General features: G+C 56.4%; 1 protein-coding gene across 13 annotated transcripts in view; it reads right to left on the bottom strand.

Annotated features, from left to right (window-relative positions):
* Nucleotides 1-20784, bottom strand: part of PML (PML nuclear body scaffold) — a 45773-nt gene continuing 24989 nt past the window's right edge. Inside the window, exons 4-10 of one of the 13 annotated variants that reach the window (XM_072809563.1) lie at nucleotides 19701-19771; nucleotides 13338-13484; nucleotides 12704-12959; nucleotides 12439-12591; nucleotides 11597-11649; nucleotides 3677-3827; nucleotides 1-2571 (exon numbers count right to left, since the gene is read on the bottom strand). In XM_072809563.1, the coding sequence (XP_072665664.1) occupies nucleotides 1784-2571; nucleotides 3677-3827; nucleotides 11597-11649; nucleotides 12439-12591; nucleotides 12704-12959; nucleotides 13338-13484; nucleotides 19701-19771 (1619 nt within the window). In that variant the 3' untranslated portion in view covers nucleotides 1-1783. Of the gene's footprint in view, nucleotides 2572-3676; nucleotides 3828-9743; nucleotides 10968-11521; nucleotides 11650-12124; nucleotides 12196-12438; nucleotides 12592-12703; nucleotides 12960-13337; nucleotides 13485-19700; nucleotides 19772-20784 lie in introns of those variants that run through there. The other 12 variants (XM_072809568.1, XM_072809564.1, XM_072809570.1 and 9 more) reach the window with 12 other exon arrangements.

The following is a 20784-nucleotide window of genomic DNA, read 5'->3' as shown; positions in this document are numbered from 1 at the left end:
TTTTTTTTTTTTTAAGATTTAATTTATTTATTCATGAAAGACACACAGAGAGAGAGAGAGAGAGAGAGAGAGGGATTCTCACAGGCAGAGGGAGAAGCAGGCTCCCTGCACCGGGAGCCCGACATGGAACTCAATCCCTGGACCTGGGATCCCGCCCTGAGCCAAAGGCAGATGCTCAACCACTGAGCCACCCAGGGATCCCCCAACATTCACATCTTTATTAAAGGCTGCATAACTGGAGAGAGGCACAACAGCCCTTTGTTAGAAAACCTGCGGTCAAATGCATTGGGGTTCACCATAGGACCAGTGCTCCCACTGTGGCAGCCAGTTCCTAGGTAATCCCTCAGGGAATCTCCAGGGCACCTCGATGAATGGGGGCTGAGGCGTGGGCATGCAGACCTCCCCCCTGTGAAAGCTCAGGCTCTGGAAGCTGGAGGTCTGGGCTGTGTCCTGGTGGCAGGAGCCAAGGAAGAGGGAACGTTGGGTAGCAGGGCAGGGCCAGTGGTTCTGCTAGTCAGAGGGAAGGCCCTGACCTGCCGGTGTTCTGCTGCTGATCTCTGGTACGACCACAACGCTGGGGACCTTGGTTTAGGGCTGAGAGCTAGGTTTAAGGCCTTGTCCACTGCCTCGGTGGCCATTGTCCATGTCTAAACCCAGAATGGCAGAGCTGGACGGGAACTCAGAGACCAGCTGGACCGACTGGCCCATTTATCAGGTGGGGATGCTGGAGCTCGGGAAGGGGTCTTTTCCTAGGTCACATCCCTGTCCAGACTAGGACGGGCTATGTTACGGCGCCCTGCTCCTCTTTCGGGGAGCAGTCTAACCGAACACTGGCTCTGAGTCTTAGCGGGCATCAGAATCATTTGGAGGATGTGCTGAAACAGCTGGCTGGGCCCACCTCAGAGATGCTGATTCCAGAGGGCCGGGGGAGGGCTCTCGGGGGATGCCAACACTGCAGGTCCCTGGTGTATGTGGCAAGCAGCGCTGGGTAGGAGGACACTCCTTGGTGCGGCGGATGTGGGCAGTGCAGAGGGCAAAAGCCATGCAGGCAGTGGCTGGTGGCCTGAGGACCAAGGAGCAAAGCCTAACTAAGAGGAGGTGGCTGCGTGGCCAGCAGGAAAGAAGCAAGCTCGGAAGGGTCATACTTTGGAGGGAGGGGTAGGCATGGAGCAGCAGCTTCTGTCTCTGCAGATATGAGGCCCTCTGGGGACAAAAATGCATTTTGTTCCCGAAGAAGTGAACAGAGAGCTGGCCTTCAGACACGCAGACGGTGGGAGAACCAAACTCAAGAGGGCAGTTTGGTTTGAAAGGCACTTGGGGTACCCGTGGGTGCTGCGGGCACTGTCTGCGGGGACGACCAGCAGGTCCCCTACTGCAGTGACTGGGGGTCAGGGAGGGGCTGCAGGGACACTCATGGAAGTGGCAAGTTGGGGGTGGGGGGGCCACTCGGCCCGGAGGCCAGGCCTTCTTTATGCTCTGGTTTTGGCTCCTTGACAAGAGGGGCCAGGGCTCAGGGGAAACCAACCCACCGGTGCCCCCAAAGCCTGAAAGGGGATCTGGTGGCCCTGGGCGGTTAGGACTCAGACTTTCTTGGCTCAGAACCTTCTCTGTGGGGTTTTTAGAGAAGGGGAATTTGGTCCCAGAGAGCTGATTCTGGACCAAATGACGACCGAGGGCTAGGGATTAGGACACGGGAATGCTGTGATGGGTCGGGGCAGGCGGCTGGCTCAGGGACCCCATCCCTCTCTGTCCCCGGAGATTCCAAGCCAGTCTTGGCTTCCTCTCAGCTCTGCTGGCATGCCCTCTTTGCAAAGCTGTGGCCAGTGAGAAGGGTGGAGAGGCCTTGTGCCGGAGCGGAGACGGCCCCCTCCGACCGGCCTTTGAAGTAGGTGCTCAGGGCCTGCAGGCTGACAGCTCGCTGGCTCGGGGGGGACGTGCTGGTCTGCGGGCCCAGGTAGCGGCTGTACTTCTTCAAGCCCTGCTGTGGGTCACGGCGGTGCGCGGCCAGCAGCTCGGTGAAGCTCACATTGTGCAGGGCCAGGAGGCGGGCCTGGGCCTGGGCCAGGGCGGCCGCCTGCACCAGGGGCTGCAGGGACGCAAAGCACTGCAGGCTGCTGAAGGAGTAGACGTGCTGGGCTAGCCAAGGGCCCGGGGAGATCTCGAGGAGCCGGCACAGGTCTCGCAGGGCCAGCACGGTGGCCAGGGCGCTGCGTTCGTTCACGTTTCTCGCCAGGTAGGTCTTGGCCAGACTCCTGAGTCTGAAGCTGCTGGCCTGGGGAACCCGCTCCCGGACGAGGGGCAGCACAGCCAGGAAGCCCGAGATGGCCTCCTGGAACCCCCACAGCCTGTTCATGTCTTCCAGGGCCCGGAAGAAAATCGGGAGGCTGGGCCCCCACAGCTTGGAGCAGGCCAGGACGGGGCGGCGCATGGAGCCCAGGAAGCCAAGGAAGTGCTGCAGCCCCACCTCCAGGGAGACGGCCTTGGAGAACATGCTGGAGTAGGCCTGGGGCTGGATGAGCACGCGGAACTCACTCTCCCGGTTTACAGCCGCCAGCTGGCTAATCTTCTGGGCTGGGCAGGAGAGAAGGGCAGGGTGAGGCCCCAGGGGCCTGTGAGCCCCAGGGCGGGGGCAGCGGGACCACTAGGGCTGCCGTCCCCCCACACGGAGGCCCCACCTTGGGGCCTGCCGGCAGGAACCAGGCATCAGCCTCCAAATGCGGCTCTACGCGGCTCTACGCTGGCTGCGGTGGGGCCAGGGGTCAGGAGGGGGAGGGCTGGCCACTCTGCAGACATCCCCTACTCACCTGCTGGGAGTCCAGCTCCCCCCTGCCCCCGCCCCCTGCCCAGAGTTTGCCAAGCAGGTTAGGTCCGGGTCCCTCCTGCCCGCCTTCCGTTAGCCTCACCCGCCTACACTGGGGACCCCTCTGTGTCTCCACCACATCCTCCGCTCCCTGCCTCAGCCTCCAGTCGGGACCATCGGTCGCTGAGCCGAGACTCCAGCCTGCTCAGAGCCCTGGGACACGCGGCCCACCTGTGCGACCTACTCCCTTCAGAACGTGGCTCAGAGCCGCCCTGTGAGGTCTGCAAACGACTGCCCCATCCTCGGGGGGCACCACTATTTCTGCCTGGCTGGGCCGGCCCCAGGCTGAGTCTGTGCCACACGGCAGGCTGGGACCTTCTGGTTCGACAAAGGGTACTGCAGGTAAGGCCTGTGGGGCGGTGAGGGGCTCCTGGGAGGAGGGCTCATCTTCCTCCACGACCTCGGCCTCCAGCCTCCCTGTGCAGCCCAGCGGTGGCATGAGCCTCTACCCAGAACCCCGCCCTCGAGGCCCAGGGCCTTGCTTGGACTGCTGGCCTCAGAGCGGGGACTTCCCACACGGTGGTTCTGTCTAGAAGTGCGCTGCCAGGGCTCAGAGAAGCGCTGGTCAGAGGTGAGCTCAAGAATGCACCTGCCTCATGCTCTCAGGCGCTGGTCAAGGCAGGAGTCCTTATTCCATCAGCCAAGAGGGACACCTGGGGTCCCGGGGGGACGCCACGCGCTGCCTGCTTTCTGGCTGCTGTCACTGGCCAGAGCTCTGGGCTCTCCTGGGCTCAGAACATAGCTCTGCCTGCACCTATTTCCGGGACTCGGAGACTAAGCTTAGAGCGGGGTGGGGGTGGCCACTGGAGAACCCACTTTCACTGTCAATCTTGAGGTCAAAGAAAACCAGGGGCCTGTCTTCTGCTTGGGGGTCGGCGAGGCTGTTGTCCAGGACCCTGAGGGAGCTAGGGCCCTCCAGCTGGAGGTCACTGGACTCGCTGCTGCTGTCGTCCAGCTCTCGGGAGGACTGCAACACAGAAAAACCAACAGGTCAGGGGTCCGGAGGGCGAGGGTGCATGCTGGCAATGCGAGCCTGTGCCCGTGATGAGCCTGTGTGTGCGTGCCTGCATGGTGTGAATGTGGGGACACGAGTGAGCTGGTGTGGTCGGCGGCACCGGCACGCACACGAGGGAGGGCAGGGTGTCGGGAAGAGGGAGGTGTATGTCTGAGTGTGCGCGCACGAGGATGTGTCGCAAGAATGCACGTCGATGTGTGTGTGCACGTGAGGCCATGTGTGAACCACACAGTAGTGAGCAGGAGTGAGAGACTGAGATCACGCAGGGGCGTGTGTGAAAGCACGAGCAAGGGAACGAGGGCAAATGTCAAACGTGTGTGTGCATGCATTGGGTGTGAATTTGTGAACCTGTGTTGACAGGTGTGTGGGCCTGTGAGTGTATGTGAGGGAGTGCACGGTGTGGGTGTGGACGCTCAGGGAAGGGGCCAGTGCTGTGGGGGGCACGGCCGGAGGGTCTGCTGCTCCCTTCTCTCTGAACAGACGCGGAAGAAACTCATGAGCTTGGGACAGGAGGAAGGAGGCTCAGCTCAAACCCCAGAACTTCCTCGGGAAGGGGCCTGGAGCCTGGCTCTCCTCGTCCCCGTGGCCAGCCCAGGCCCCAGCGCCCTACACAGAGGCTGGGGCGGGGGGTCCCGCTCAGCCTCAGGAGCGCCCCATCTGTGGCTGCAGGGCCGGGCAGCGAGAGCAGTGGGGAGAGGCCTCGCGACTGCTCAGGGAACCCTCAGGCCCAGGGCTCCCCTACCGGGGCGCCCGAGGCCCTGTTCCCTCCAGCTCAAGGCAGAGACACCGAGCGGCTCGGGGCTGGGGTAAGGCTCCAGGGCTGCAGCTCCCTTCATCTGCACAGCTGCCAACCCCACAAGTGTCTTCGGTGGCCTGCTCAGGATGTCCTGGGAATGCCACCTGCGGGTGGAGCCAGAGACCAAGAGGAAAGGACAAGGCCGATGTCACGGGCCAGGAGGGGGGCGGGGGTAGGGGGGTACTGCTGGCACAGTCCAGAGCAGGCCCCGGGTCTTCCTGCCTCCGGACAGCCTCTAGCAGGGTGATGCTGGGTCGACTGCCCTGCGGCTACCTGAAGCCTCCCAGGATTAATGCTGGCTTCCGGCTAATGTCCCTGGCTCGGGGGCGGGGGGGTGGGGGTGGCATGGCTCTAGCCCTAATTTTACTCCCCAGGTGAAACATTTTAACAAAACATCAGCCAAGAGCCAAGTCATTACTCAGCACAGGTAAAATGTGCTGGATTTTCCTAGGAGTGGCTGAGTTTTACTGTTTGCTTTCCATGGCCCTACCCCAGGCTCACCAGGTCCTCCCAGTCACTGACAGACTATGAATCCATCTAGAGTGGGTCTTGCTTAAAGCCCGAGATGTGATCCTGGAGACCCGGGATCGAGTCCCACGTCAGGCTCCCTGCATGGAGCCTGCTTCTCCCTCTGCCTGTGTCTCTACCTCTCTCTCTCTGTGTCTCTCATGAATAAATAAATAAAATCTTAAAAAAAAAAAAAAAAAAAGAGAGAAGCCGAGAGTTAGGGGGTTCCACACATAAGGCCCCTGCATATCCCGATCCCTGATTTGGCCATGCATCAAATGTGGATTTTGCCTGCCTTGCTCTGAGTCTTCTCATGGCCCCAGCTCCCTTCCGTCCTGTAAGGAGCCTCTGCAGGTGTCTTCCTCCAAGTTGCTGGCTAACGGACCAGAGACGTCACCTTCTTCCCCTGCCCCGGAAGGAAAAATCCAAGTTTTTTTTTTTTTTTTTTTTAATCTTCAGCCTTCCAGACCTTGCTCTTGCACTTGGGCTGGTGGAAAGAGCTGGACTCCTCTTGCTGTGTCCTCCCCAGAGCCAAAGAACTGTCCCTTTTCCCGAGGCCTCTTGGTCACCCACTGACATGGCACACTGCCAGCTTTCTCTTCGTCCTTCCTATTTTTGATCCTAATATAACAGCAAATGCACATACAGTGGCCCGGAGTCCTTCCACCAGTCTCCTTCCTTCTGGAATATCTTCTTGGGCTTTAGAGCCATAGTCAGCTCTTCGGATATCCTCTTCCAAGATCTGAACTCCCTGGAGAGCAGCACCGCAGCTTCCTTGGGCCAGCTCCATCCTCATACCGGGGTCATTTATGATGGCCAGCAGAATCTCATTTGTAGGGCCTCCCGTTGTCCTGGGGTCATTTTCTCTTTTGTGGTGGCACAACATTTTCTCTTACGTTCGGTTTCCCGAACGTACTGAAGACCATGCTGGCTCCCTTCATAGAAGGACAGCCTCCCTTCTGCTGAGCTCGTCCCTGGCGGGAAGGCTGGAACCTCCAGCCCTGACTCTTCTTCCTCTCGGATTCCTCTTCACTCTCGGGACTTCTGTCGAGTGCAGTTAGCGCACGGGGATGATCTCGCCAGAACGCCTTCCACTGAACTCCAGCTGGCCGTACACGCGAGCCCCCTCCCTGCCCTAAATCCCAGCAACACGGCCAGGAAGTACTGGCACGCTTAGAAGAGACGTCGGAAGACCCAGCAATCAACACAAGATGCAGGCTGTCTTCCTGCCCCCCCCTGCTCACAGAAGGGGCGCCACTGCTGGGCTTCCGTCCACCGTCCGGGTGACTGAGTGTGCGGGTGGGGAGCGGAGAGGGATAGTAGGAGAGACCCGGACCCAAGCCAGGAAAAGGCCTTTTCTTGCAAAATGCTTGAGATCTGCTGGGGAGGGAAGAGGAACAGCGGGAGAGGAAACAGAGCGGGGGAAGATGAGAGTCCACATGCATGACCTGGAAAGTGAGAAGTGGGAAGCTCCAGGGAACAAGCGAGCGGGCGGGCGTGGTGGGAATGGAAGGAGAGAGGAAGAGGACTTGAAGATGTGCTTCTGGGAGCTGGGAGTCAAACCCCCTTTAATATTCTTTGAAAGATGCAAGTAAATACTAGGCTTCATTTCTTTATTATACTTGTAACGGACTGTGTTTCTTTGACTGCCACAGGGGGCCCAGGCGTTTTTCAGGATACACACGGCACTAGGATACACATGCAGCCTGGCTGGTGAGCCACAGTTCACTGATCTTCCACACAGATTAACTCAGTCGGGCAACTGCATTCCGAACCCACACAGCAGGCCTACCGGCCATACCAACCCTACCCACAGGAAGCAGCTGGGTTGGCATTTTAATCACCTTCCACGAGCCTAGGAGGTTTCTTTGGGAAGATCCCGTGTCCCCCTCTCCCCTGTTGGATCACATCCCAGGACATACGGGTCACCTCCATTCAAGGCTGATAACACATACAAATCACAGACGTGCCACCGAATCCCCCAATTCAGTGGTTCTCTCCTTTCTGGCTGTGCATTAGCAGCTTCAAAAAATCCAGATGCCCAGGTTGTACCCCAGACCAATTCAATTACGATCTCTGGGGGTGGGAGCCAGGAATCTGGCATTGATAACCGATCCCCCCATAAACCCCCCCCCAAAAAAAAGACTCCCGTGTGCAGCCGGGGTTGGGAACTACTGTCCGAGTGGTCAGCAGCCACTTAGACAGGAGCCCGACTCTTTGATATTCAGCATCCGGTCACCCGGTGTCGTCTAGGCAGTATCACCATTAATTCTTATCAAGAGTCCCCAGGTTTCTGAGGAATTTTCTTAGCACCCAAGCTTAAATGACAGCTGGGATCAGTTTGGCAAGACACACACCTCTCTCGTTTTTGCAGACACAAAGCCCCAGGTCTTGCAAAGTCTGGAAGGCCCGAACCACTTCACAGGTATCTGCAAACTGGACCATCCTGTCAGCTAGCCTGTGACTCCCGCTGCCCTCTGCCCACTGCGCCCAGCTTCTCAGACGAGCACCTGCTTCTTTTCCTGACACCCACACTCACCAGCGTCACGGCCCCTCTCATGCATCGGCCATCCCCCACGGGCCTCCCTTCTACGGCTGGCCACCACTGCCACTTCAGCCACGGACTGCCCCCTCCTGTGTCCGCTTGGTCCTGCTACTGCCGGACACTGAGGCTAGTCATCTGTCACAAGGATAGGTGAGAGCAACTATTTTTTCCTGCCTTGGGCCCTAACACAGAGCCTATGGCAGAGGCACCGCTGACCACCCCCTTCCCCCCGCCCGCCCTGCCTCGTTTTCAGGCCTCGTCCTCACCCACAGGCCTGGGTCTTGCCCCTCCGCTGCCTTCTCCCACTCACGGATCACTCTTCCTGTGCAAGCAGTCTCTCCTTGAGCCTTGCCCATCTTGCCAGGCTTGTGCCAGAGCCCCCAGATTCCAGCAACAGACTCAGCTACAGCCTGGGGTGGGGGTCCCTACGCACCTGATATGCTTGGAAAACATGCTCTTTAAGTAGTAGGCCAACTTTCACACCTGGAAGGTGGGATGGAGGCCACGGTGGGGTGCGGTGGGGTGGTGGTGGCTGGGGCAGGGGTGTGCAGAAGCCTGGAACACCTTGCGAGGGTTGCCCTGCTCCCCAGTCAAGTTCCTGCAGGTACTCTAGGAGCTCCAGGGGCCTGGCAGGGGGCATAGGAGGTGGGTGAGAAATGCACAAAGGGCCCTGATTTGTTTCCTTTTAAAATACTATGTTTTATAAAAGTTTGGGTTAATTTTAAAGTAATGGTTAATTTTTAAAATGTACGGTCTGAAAAATACCAACACAAAAGCAGTGGCCCTCTGGCTCTCTCCCACTCCAGAGCTGGCCTCCGGAGGTGAGTGGCTGCTTCTAATTTTTTTTTAACTCATCACGACCTAAAATGAACTTCTTTCTCCCTCCTCCCTTGAAGAACCTCAGCTGTCACCTAGTGCCTCCCTGCTGACAGCTGAGGCTTAGGCTGACACCTGCCCCCTCGATATTGCCGGTGAGACCCCTGGCATGGCCATCCTTTCTCCCAGTGTCCTTTCTAAGCTTCTTTCTACCTCTGCCCCAGGTCAGTTTTGCTTTAGGAGGTTTTGGGGATGGAAAGAGATGCCCAGAGTTTCAGAGGAATGTAGAATGTGGAAAGGGAAGACGGAAAATCTGACTGGTGCTGAGGAACAATCGAGAGATGCCTCCAGGGTGGGTAGAGAGCCTCCGCTTGCGCGGCCAGGCAGATGCTGCGATGTACTGAGAGGAGAGGCAGAGAGATGAGTCTGAGGGATCTATGGGGCATCTGAGGGCAGATGTCAGAGGGCCACGGGCTACTTTGGTCTAGCAGCAGGAGCGAGCGCCAGGCACTAATGGAAGCCACGGGTGTGGCTTAGACCACAGGGAAGGGCACACTAGGAAGAGGAGGGGCTGTGGCTGGAAAGAACAGAGGCCTGGGAGGAAGGAGGATGAGGAGCAGCAGCTGGAGCTATGGGAACTGGGGTGGGGAGGGCAGGGGCCTTCGAAGTACCTGAGAGCTCGAGGGACAGGATGCTGTGGTCAGGGTCCCCATGGGCCAGTTCATGGTAGGATGTGCAGGGGTTGGCCACAGGGCTGCTGGCTGCAGCGGAGTGGGGTGAAGACCCCGGAGAAGACAAGGTGCTGGGTGTGGAGGTCACCCAGAAAGAAGGCTGGGCCTGGCTAAGGAGAGGCCACCTGGGAGGCAAATGCTAGAGCCTTCCCTCTGTGGGAAGGAGGCAAATGCCGGAGCCTTCCCTCTGTGGGAGGGAGGCAGGAGGAGGCATGAAATGGTCTGGGGTGAGTGGGGTCCCCTCAAGGCACAGGGGACCTTACCAGGTGGTGGGACCAGTCTAGGAGGCACAGAAGACCCGACCCGTCTCCCACTCTGATGCTCACGGGGTGTGGGAGAAGAGGGGACACAGTAACCCCCCCACCCCCCAGAGAACCAAGTTTCAGCGCAGGGAGGACACAAAGCCACCTGCAAGGGAAGAGCTGAATCCAGCAGGGAACGTGATGGTCGTGGAAGAAGGGTGTGCAAGGGCAATCATTCAACAAGTATTTATTGAGTAGCCATATCTGCCAGTCCTGACCTCATGGGCTGGGGTCCTGGCAAGGCCCAGTAGAAAGCCTTGGGGTGGCAGGATGGGGCAGTGGGAGGTACAAAGGGTAACAGATGCTTCCTATTTTTTGGGCAAAGAGGCCCGGGGGTGTGAGGAACGGCAGCCTGAATCTCACTCGTGCCCTTTCGGGGGAAGAGGGCTTACATGTCCTTGCTGAAGCCATCCAGCCATTCCTTCCTCGGTCTGCTCCTTGACCACAATGCACTGAATGCCTACGGCGTGCAGGGTCTTTGGTGCATGGGCCGGGCTGGGCCACACAGTGGGGTGGAGGCAGCCCGGGCAGCAGGGGCTGAGTGAGTGGCCACAAGGCTCCAAGAGAGGATGGTGGCCAGCAGCTAGAGCAGAGGGAGGTGCCAGGGACTCTGAGGCCTGTCTGAGGGCGGCTGGGCTGGTGGGGGGCGTCTCTGGAGGGCAAGGGGGTGGCAAGGCAACTGGAGAGCTGTTCAGTGGGACCTGGACCACGTAGTGGCTGAGGGGGTTCTCCCCGGGGGCTGTGTCAATCCCTGGGGGAGATTCCCGCCCTAAGAGTCTGGGGCGCTCTGTCCCCCTTCATTCCCACTGTTGAGAGAGGTGTCAAGCTGAGCAGCCACAGCGGAGAAAGGAAGGGCAAAAAAGTTGTTGAGCCACTGGGCTATGTTGGGGGAGCCCCGGAGGGAGCAGCCGAGGGAGCGCACTGCTCCGCGTGCCCGGCGTCGGTGGCCCATGGCCCTCTGGAAGAAGCAGGGACCCTCCCGGGCACCGACAGGATGGCCGGGAGGCCCTGTGGCTGCAGGGGTGGTGGCCTGGACTGCAGGGGCAGGGTAAGTCCACATGGGTTTACAGTACACTTTGAGGGGCAGGCGGAAGATACGCCCAAGACGGGTGGTTCTCTGCACTCTACGGGACAGGGGGCCGGTCCCGCGGCGGGGGCGGACGGCAGCCTCCTCCTGGTGGCGGGCAGGCTGGCTGGGAGAGTCGGCCTCAGAGACTGCGGCGGGGTGGTGGGAAGACCGAGCCGGGGGGCGGCATGCGCCATGGGGCAGGCGGGAGGCCCAGCAGAGGCGGAAGGCTCCTTGTGCTCTTGGCAGGGGGTGGGCAGGCGAGGCATGTGGTGTCGCGGTCTCCGTGGACTCCGTGCACTTTCCAACACAGAACCTCAGACTGAGAGCTGGAAGGGACCTCAGAGGCCACCCAGTCCAACCTTTCACTCTGTTCGGATCCCCTTTTCCCCAGCCTCCGTTAACCAACCTCCAGGGACAGAAGGGTGGCAGCCCACAGCGGTGCTCGCTCCACCGTGGGGTGGTTTTAAAGTCCTCTCTTACGGAGTGAAAACTGGCCTAATTGGGCCCTGTGCACTGCTGCCCACACCCTCGCGCCCCTGCGCTGACCCTCGCTGGCTGCGGTTAGCTGGGGTATGGGTTCTCATCCACCCTCCTTGCTGAGGACTTAGAGGTTAGAGAACACATAAGGAAGCTCCAGGCGTAAGGAAGCTCCAGACAAAGGCATTGGCTAGTCCAGCAAAGAGACAGGGCGCTGGAAGGAAGCGTTCTATCAGCATTTCGGAGGAGTACATATGGTTACTGAAGGCTCCTGCCCTGGTACGGGGGGACGGCTGGGGTGGTCCGGGCCCGCAGCTGGCATTTGGAGGCTGTCCTCAGGACAGCGGGGAACTCACTGCCTCGCTGGAGAACTCCCCAGGCGCAGGGCAAGTCTGAGAGTCACCTGCTGTGGCTGTGTCCCCTGGGACCTGGAGTGGGGGGAGGCAGGAGTCCGGGGCCGAACTTCTGGACCACTCACCGAGTTTTCAGCGTCTGAGTCTTCCGAGCTGCTGATCACCACGACGCGTTCCTCTGAAACAAGGCAGGGGGGACAGCATTAGGCCCTCCCGGGACGCCCGCTGGGTGGGGCCCCAGGTATACACTCCGTGGGAATCCCTGAAGGGCCAGTGGATGGGGCAGACGACGTGTGCCCTGCAGCGGGGGGAGATGGGAATATTCCCCGGGCATGCCTGCTGGTCTGGGTCTGTTTATTCAGCTTGGTTCCTGACACCCCTCTTTACGAGGGACCTTCCATCAGGGTCTGCTTATTCAAAACGGCTTTCTGTCACTGCCTACTGTGCCCTGTGCGTGAATACTCGATTTAGCTATTGGCCTTGAAATCGGAATTTGCTCCCCGATACAGGCAACTTGGCAAGCAGCACCTGCTTTGGAACTTTTGCAATCCTAGAGAAAGAAGCACGTTGGTTTGCTCCAACCCTCAGCCTCATGAGCTGAGATGTTTGGCTTAGAAGATACTTTATTTGGTTAATCAAAACCTTTTGATTACCAATAGCATTGTGAGCAAGGAATGTCGGTCAGGGCTCAGTGTGCAAGCAGGATCAGGGCTCAGTCTGGGATCTAGAATGAAAACAAAGGGGGCCTCTGGGTGAAGCAGATCTAGAAAGAACTGTCTCGACCATTCCAGAATTCTATTAGTTGACCTCAGCTCATGCCCCAGGACTCCCTGTCTGGCAGCGTCCCTAAGAGAGATTGAAGGACAAATGAGGCACACTTGAGGCAGGTGACCTTTGCAGACAAATTTGGGAAGTGAGAGGTGTGGACTTTCCCCGAGGTCTCTCTGGGCACGTGCTAGGTACCCACCAACAGATGCACCCTTGTGTGTGTCGGGGGAAGGAGCTACGGAACCACGGGCTTCCTCGCACTGGAATCCCAGTACATCACGCAGTAACTTGTATCCATCCTCACTCCCTCCTCTGGCAAACCGTGGGTGTCCCCTCTCCCCTCTGGTGGCAGCTGAGGGCACAACAAAAGGGGGACGATGTTGCCTTTGGCCTCCCTGGGTCCCACCCAGGCCTTGGAGGACAGCACGCTGGCTTTGGCCTCTGCCGCCTGCCCGCCTCCCTACCTGCCTCCCCAGGGTCGCCGGTTGAGTGGTTGCTGTTGGGCAGAAAGACCTCGTTTCCCATGATGGGACTTTCGGGGCTGGAGGGCCCATCCAGGGGTGGCGAGACCGCCTTGGAGGTGCTGGGCCTGGGCTGCTCCGGGGAGCTCTGGGCCAACCGAGTCTCCCGCTCCTCCTCAGACTCCATCTTGATGGCCTTCCTGGGGCACTCAGTTTGGCAGGACTTCCTCTTCTGGGGAGTGACTTTGTTGCAGACCTCCTACACGGCAGGGAGTCAGAGGCCAGGTTAGCAGCCTTCGGGGGTGCCGGGGCGGTGGGCAGAGATGCAGACCTGGGTGGCAGGGGCCTGTGGGCCTCCCTCACCCCGGTCCCCCCGCTCTCGCCGTGCAGATCGTGTCTCTCTCCACACAGGGTGCCCCCTGAGCCATCACACGCACTGGCTGTGCGCTGACCACCGCCTTTGCAGGCCTCTGCCCGCCCCGGAGCGGCTCGTGCTTATGGGGGGCTTTGCAGCATGGCCCCCAGGAGCAAGGGAGAGAACAGAGTCGGTGCTGACAAAGGCCTGCATTCTCACCCCAATCGGCCCCGCCTGCCGGGTGGGACCTGGGCCTTGGGTGGGGTGCGGAGGGAAGCTCACCTCTCTGCAGGACGGGTCTCTGATGGAGTAGGCGTGTACCGGCACCGGGTGGACCCCGGGCACCGACTGTACCAAAGCCCCAGTGTGGGTCTCCGTCAGCTGCGGGGCCTGCGCCGGACTCTCCAGCATCTCCTCCGGCGGTGGGGTCTAGAAACAGATGGAAATGAGAACCCCGGCCTGGGGGCGGCCCAGGGACCAGGAATTCCTCCTCGCACCCTCCAGGACCTCACCTTCTCGGGCCCATGAGGTGCTGGCTCTCGCCCAGAGCCAGCCAGTGACTTCTGGTATCGCACGGACCAGAAGGCCTGACAGCTTGCTCAACAGCTAGCTCTAGAAACAAAGCTCTCACTCCCCACGGAAGCCAATCCTCTCCAGGTGCGGAGTTCCAACAGCGAGGACACCCTCCCTGGGAGCTTCGCCGTGACCCTCACTCTGCCCCCGGGCCTTGATCCCACGCGGCCAGAGAAGCCAGTACACACCCGGGACACATCACTTAAAACTACTCCGGCCTCAGTTCCCCTGTGCAGAACGGGAATACCGGTACCAGCGGTCTCAGGGGACGCTGTGGATGAAGCGTGCTTAGAAGAGCACCTGGCACTTCCTAAGTGCCACCACCGATAACGGTCAGTACTGTTTTGGTCGCACCAGGTGAAGTGTGTCCTACATCTAAGTCAAAAGGAAGCAGGCAGGGGCAGTTCCTCCAAAAGCTAACCACAGAATTTCCAAATGAGCCAACAATTCTGCTCCCAGGCACAGGCCCAACGGACTGGAAACATGTTCAAACAGAAACCTGCACACGAATATTCACAGCGGCCAAAAGGTCCATCAGGTGCTGAGTAGATACACAAAATGCGGCGCAGCCATTGGTCGGGACATTATTTGGCCACAAGAAGGAAGGTGCAGCCTGGATGAACCTTGCACGCTGCGCTAAATGAAATGAAGGCAGCCAGAGAAGAACGCACGTTGTACGGCACCCCCCAGGCGAACAGGGCCACGTCTCCTTTCGGGGCAATGGCCCAGCTGGGTGGGGTGGCTGTACAAGACTGAGGGTGCTAGAGGTCACCCAACTGTACTCTCTAAGATGGTTCAGATGGCGACTTCCCTCTATGAATTTTCCCACAATAGAAAAAAAAAGATTACCGTTAAAAGAAAGAAACAGGGACCATCCCGTGGTTATTGCCAACCTAAGAGAAGGGTCAGAGGGACAAGGGGTGAAGCTATCTGATTCCCCAAGGTCCTGGACCAAGGCAGGGTTTGAATCTAGTGTTTCTGAAATGCAAGTTCCTTTATTTATTATTTATTTATTTATTTATTTATTTATTTATTTATTTATTTGACAGAGAGGGGGTGGGGAGAGAGCCTAAGAAGGGACAGTGGCAGAGAGAAGGAGAGGGAGAAGCAGGCTCCTCACTGAGCAGGGAGCCAGCTGTGGGGCTCCATCCCAGGACCCTGGGATCATGACCTGAGCTGAAGGCGGACACTCAACCGACTGAGCCACCCAGGTGTCCCCAAGTTCCCTTTTCTTTAGTCACTGTCTCTCCTTTCTATCCCTCCACACCACCTTTCTCTACTGTGAAGCATCCGCTGGACAGTTTGCTGAAAATAAGTGACAAGTGATGTGGGAAGTGTCCCTCGGAGAGGGGAGGCCCAGACTCTGGCGTTCGGCTCCAGGAACCCTGGCCTGCTATTCCTGCCTCCAATCCTGCCCCGTTGGTGCTCCAGCTCCGTGTGTGCCCAGGAGATGACCATGAGCAGAGCCCTGCGGTGAGCTGTGTAGTGAAGGAAAGGGAACCCCTCACAGCTGGACGGGGTGCGTCCTCGAGCAGAGCTACTCTGGAGAAGCCAGACCCTGGACTGTGAGATTAGGAGGAGGCCGGGGATATGCCTTCCTCCCAGGGACAAGCTCTCTCCCTCCTGTGTGGTAGAGGAGGGGTCAGGACCACACTCACAGGGGGAACCCCGGGAACTGCCTGGCCAAACCCGTGCTGGGGGCAGGAAGGGGAAACCCAGCACGGGATGGAGCCACGTGCTGCACCGGAACCCCCAGCCGGGGCTCTCCTTGGTCTCAAGCACTCTGATGTGGGATGTGGGCTCCCGTATCATTTGCTATAATGGACTGATTTCTTTTGCCCCCTCTTCCTTCCTGGATTTCTTTTTCTCAGCATCTTTACAGAAAGGAAGGAGAGCGGTCCCTCTGGATCAGAGCAGAGTGTGTATCTGGGGGAAGGGGAGAGAACAGACGATCTCCTGGGCCTCTAGGAACGCATACAATCTCCGCAGAGTGCTCTACACCAGTATTTTTCAAACTGTAGTCTGTGACCCACTGGCGGACCATGGAAGCAATCCAGTAGGTCAGGACTAGCATTTTTAAACGTTATGCACAATAGTACAGAACAGAAAGCATTAGAGCACATCCCATGTAACAAGTGTAATTTACTGTGCAAAACTATCATTTTAGTCACAGTTTGGCATGTCCATGTGCATATACTGTAGACTAGATATAAAATATATTTCTCAGGGGGTAGTGGTCAAAAATTGAAACCACCTCACACCCGTGAGGATGGCTATTACGGAAAAAAATGCGGGTGAAGATGTAAAGAAAACAGAGCCCCTGCGCACCGTTGGTGGGAATGCAGGACGGCGTAGCCCACCATGGAAAATTGCAGAGTGACTCCTCAAAACATAAAAAAATAGAATGACCAGGATCCCTGGGTGGCTCAGTGGTTTGGCGCCTGCCTTCGGCCCAGGGCGTGATCTTGGAGTCCCAGGATCGAGTCCCACGTCAGGCTCCCTGCATGGAGCCTGCTTCTCCCTCTGCCTGTGTCTCTGCCTCTCTCTCTCTCTCTGTATCTCTCATGAATAAATAAAATATTTTTTTATTTTTTATTTTTTTATTTTTTTTATGAATAAATAAAATCTTAAAAAAGAACCAGAATGACCATATGATCCAGCAATTCTGCAGCTGGGGTTATTTTACATTATGTTGTATTTTATCACATATTATGTTGTATTTTATCATTTATGGAAGTTTTTTAAAAGAAGTTGAAAAGGTCCTTTTTTAAAAGAAGTTGAAAAGGTCCTTTTGCGTCTGGATCTATGACTCACTAGTAGGTGAAGACCCCCTTCTATGAACTATGAACTTCTATGAGCTATGAACGCCCCACAGGTGGGCCTGCCTTCTTCTCTCTGCCTCTGCTGCACCCATGACACCCTGACTCTCCTGTTAACGAAGCAGGGGACACACAGGAGGGCTCACTAAAGACAAAAAAATCATGATGACTGATTTCCAGTCACTTTATAGCTTTAAAATGTTTTATTTTTTTCATTGAAGTATTATAACATCATTACAAAAAGAGCCTAGAGGGATCCCTGGGTGGCTCAGCGGTTTAGTGCCTGCCTTTGGCCGAGGGTGTGACCCCGGGGTCCGGGATCAAGTCCCGCATCAGGCTCCCTGCATGGAGCCTGCTTCTCCCTCTGCCTGTGTCTCTGCTTCTCTCTCTGTGTGTGTCTATTATGAATAAATAAATAAAATCTTTAAAAAAAAAAAAAGAGCCTAGAAGTCAAAGGAAAACGCCTCTAAGCTGGGCAGTCCCAGTCAAGCCTACCGCTGCGTCTTCTCATCGCCTCTCACACCCATGCCATGAAAGTAAAGCAACGCTTTCAAGAGGGATCAAGTGTTGGTACCAAAAGCCCAGCTCCTGCTTCCTAAAGCCGGGGCATGGGCCCAAGAGTGGCCTTTCTCCTCGCCTCGAGGAAGGACCGGACTTTCTCCTGGGACAGCCGGACCGTGCCTGCCACCTCGCCAGGGCTGCTCCATGGGTCCCTGGGGCTCCCAGTGTGTGAAATCTGTTCCCCTCCCCCAGCTCCACTGGCCTCCCTGCCCCCTTCTCCAGCCTGCTACCAAAGTAAAGCAAGAGGCTTTGCAAAAAAGAGCATTCTTTTTTTTAATTTAAAAAAATTTTAAACTAAAAAAATTTTTATTATTATTATTATTTTGCATTCTTCTGATGTCCCAAGTTCAAACTGCTAAGTAGTGGATAGGATAGTGAGAGGTCACATAAGACCCAGCAAAATGCTGTTCATTAACCAGGGACTGGGACCTGGAAGACAGCCGGGCTCTGTGGACCCGGGACACTTTGCACAGTTATTCATAGGATTTTTTTTTTTTTTTTTAAATAGGATTTCTGTGGGGACTTATTCATTCTAGCACTGTAATACCAAAACAACCCAAATATGCCCTGGCAGGGAACTGGCTAAATATAGTACGTCACATCCATTCCATAGGCCACTATGCAGATGTCAGAAGGCATCAGGAAGCTCCCTACCTATGGACAGTGTAAGAATTCCAGAGAATTCCAGAATACTTCCTTGGGTGAAAAAGCTTGGCCACAATACTATGAATATATGGTATTATGCTACCTTTGTACCAAAAAGGAACGGAAAAACCAACTACCTGTAATCGTATTTGCTTGTAGTTAGATAAAGAAATTCTGGAATGGGCAGCCCTGGTGGCGCAGCAGTTTAGCGCTGCCTGCAGCCCAGGGCGTGATCCTGGAGACCCTGGATCGAGTCCCACATCGGGCTCTCTGTATGATGCCTGCTTCTCCTCTGCCTGTGTCTCTGCCTCTCTCTCTCTGTCTCTATGAATAAATAAATAAAATCTTAAAAAAAAAATTCTGGAAGGATATGTAAGAAATTAATAGGTACATGGGCATGAGAAGTAGAAAGACAGGGACAAGGTGGGAGTGAGACATTATGTATCATTTTCTTTCTTTTTTCAAATCCAGGTAAGGTATGTGCAGGACTTGGGCGGCAAGGTGCCATACGTAGGGTATTATGTGAAAATATAGGATATGCACAATTACAGTCTTAGGCAGTATAAGAAATCATTGTGATGCTGGCTAATGGAAGGCTCAAATGAGGAATGGAGTAGGGAGGGATGCTAGGTGAGTGCTAGGTGAGTGTCCTCCCTACCTCAAAACAGTGGTTCTCAACTTAGCTATAAATTATCATCACCTGGGGGCCAGGAAAAAAATTTTTAGTACAACTTATATACAGTGAAATGCAGAAATTGTGAGTGTACAAAAGTTTAAAAAATTGGAGTACAGTTGACATATTTATCACTTTCTGTGTTTTTATTTCTGACAATGTGACTGTATTACTGATCTAAAAAATACAATAAAATGTCCTTTTTTACTTTTCAAGCTAAACATATGGGGATGCAGTACCCAAGGCAATTAGGAGTTGGCTTCTAGTCCTACCTATAGTTCGCCATGTCATGGAGCCCTGAGTTAAGTCACCCTCTCCCTGGGCCATACCTTCATCCTGTACAACAGAGGGGGTTAGACTCCATGCTCTCTCCTAGCTCTAAAATTCTCAGAGGCTAAATCCTGCCTCCTCCAGGAAGTCTCTCCAGATTGCCTCTGTCTATAGCAATCTCTCTCTCCTAAAGGCCATGCATGGCAAAGCTAGGAAGGCTCACCTGACTGCTACCACCAGACCTGCTTTCCATGGATCAGTCTGGCGTGCACATCCTTGACAGGGAGGGGCACGCACACATGGATGAGCAGGATGTGGAGGAGACCAGATGCCTGGTCCAAGAAGGAACTCAGGAAACTTAGCCCGAAGGAGAGGAATCATGCCTGCAATCATCCAAGAGAGCAAGCCAAAGAGGTGCCCCTGCATTTTCACCCAGGCAAGCAATCTAAGAGCAATCCAGAGACGGGAGTGGCCGCCTCAAGAATGAGTGAGCTTCAAGTTCCTGGAGGTGTGTGTGTGGACAGCCACAGGTCAAGGGTGCTGCAGAGGGAATGCCAACATAGGGGGGTTATGGACACCTCCAAATCCCGAGAAACTATGGTTCCTGCATACATGCTGCTCCTGAAATCACACCAATGAAACCCAAGCTGCTGGGCCTGAGGTCTGACTCCTGGCCCCATTCTTGCTCCAAGAGCCAAGTGTAGGGAGAGAGGAAGGGAAGGCCCTTATGTCGATTCCAGGAAAAGGCTCACGTATCTGGGGTGGGGTACAGGATAAGGGAGAGGTCCTCTACCACAACTATCAGGGCCACCCACAGCGACCGCCTTCTTCACCTCCTGTCCACCCCTTCCCGAACCCATCAAGTGCCACTCTGGCATTCAGCAGCCCAGAACCAGCCAGTTCCAGAACCAGCCAGCCTTCCTTTCTTCCCTCCCACCGAAAGCTCCAGTCCAGCCACCTGCCATCCCTCTCAGGCACTCTCCCTCCTCTACTGCCTGCAGACACGGGGACAAGAAGACTGTTTCCTTCCTGACGCAGGGGAACTCCGGAGCCGCCGATCTGCTGGACCATACCGCCTCCCCTTCAGACCTCAACCCCTCTCACCTGGTCAACGTCTAAAGAATCCCTGGGAGTGCCGGCAGCGTCTGGGCTGGCTCTCCTGGGTACAGCTAGATCTGGAGAACACAGAAAAGGTCAAAGGCAGGTCAGGGATATTTTGGCTTGGGCCGGAGACAGAGGAAATGTCCCTGCTGCTTTTCCTAGACTCATGCTTCAGGACCTCTCACGGCAGCGGGAGAGGGGCTCCGTGGAGGGGCTGCCATGTGGAAGGAGAGCTCCCTAACTGCAGTGAGCATGAACCCAAAAGGGAGGGGGGAAGCAGAAGAGAACAAGCCCCAGGCGCACCTGTCCATTTCTTGGCCGCCACCAAGGCAAAGTGTGAACAATCCAAAGGCTGTTATTGCTCGCTGACTTCTCTGCATACAGTGAGAGCGTCACGGTACTCTTATGACCCACAGCTCCTTTCCCTGCCACTGCCCAGTTACGGTACCAAAGACAAGCTGCTTAAACTCTGTGGGGGTCGTTTCCTGTATATGGAGTAACATTCGCTGCCTTGTGGAGGAGGCACGAGTCCATGACCACTCTAGAATTATGCTTTTATGGGCCCACGTCCACCAGCCCCAAGGGCAGGAGAGAGGGAGCTGAGGGAGCCCCCATGGCTGGCGCTTGCTCAGATGCCTTCAGATTCTGTTGCCACCCACCCCTCTCCCAGTAAGGGCGTCCTCACACCAGTTATCTATCTAGAGCTCAGATTTCAGCCTAGAGATTTTTGTCTAAGGGCTTTTAAAGGTTCCTCGCCCTGGGGGCCCTGTTGGGCATCTCTTCCCCCAGTGTCTTCTGAAAGCCCCCCACCCCCTCCCCGACATCACCAGCTCATACAGAGTCGCCACGACTCCTGGATTTGGACTGCAGAGCCAAGCACTACCTCATCTCCAGCTATGTAATGTGTCCCATCTGTGTCCTGGTTGGACTGGACAACTCTTGAGCTCAGGAACTGGCCTGCTGTCCACTTCCCAAGTGCCCAATACCAGGCAGGGCCCACGAAGGTGGGCAGTTGGTCCAGATGACAGGCCATGGGGGAGGCAAAGCATCTCCTCCACTGAGCCACAGCATGGTTTTGGGTAAACAT

Source organism: Canis lupus, chromosome 32, assembly GCF_048164855.1.
Source record: "Canis lupus baileyi chromosome 32, mCanLup2.hap1, whole genome shotgun sequence".
Taxonomy (NCBI): Eukaryota; Metazoa; Chordata; class Mammalia; order Carnivora; family Canidae; genus Canis; species Canis lupus.
The sequence above is the reverse complement of the archived record's forward strand: the minus strand, read 5'-3'. Positions and strand labels throughout refer to the sequence as shown.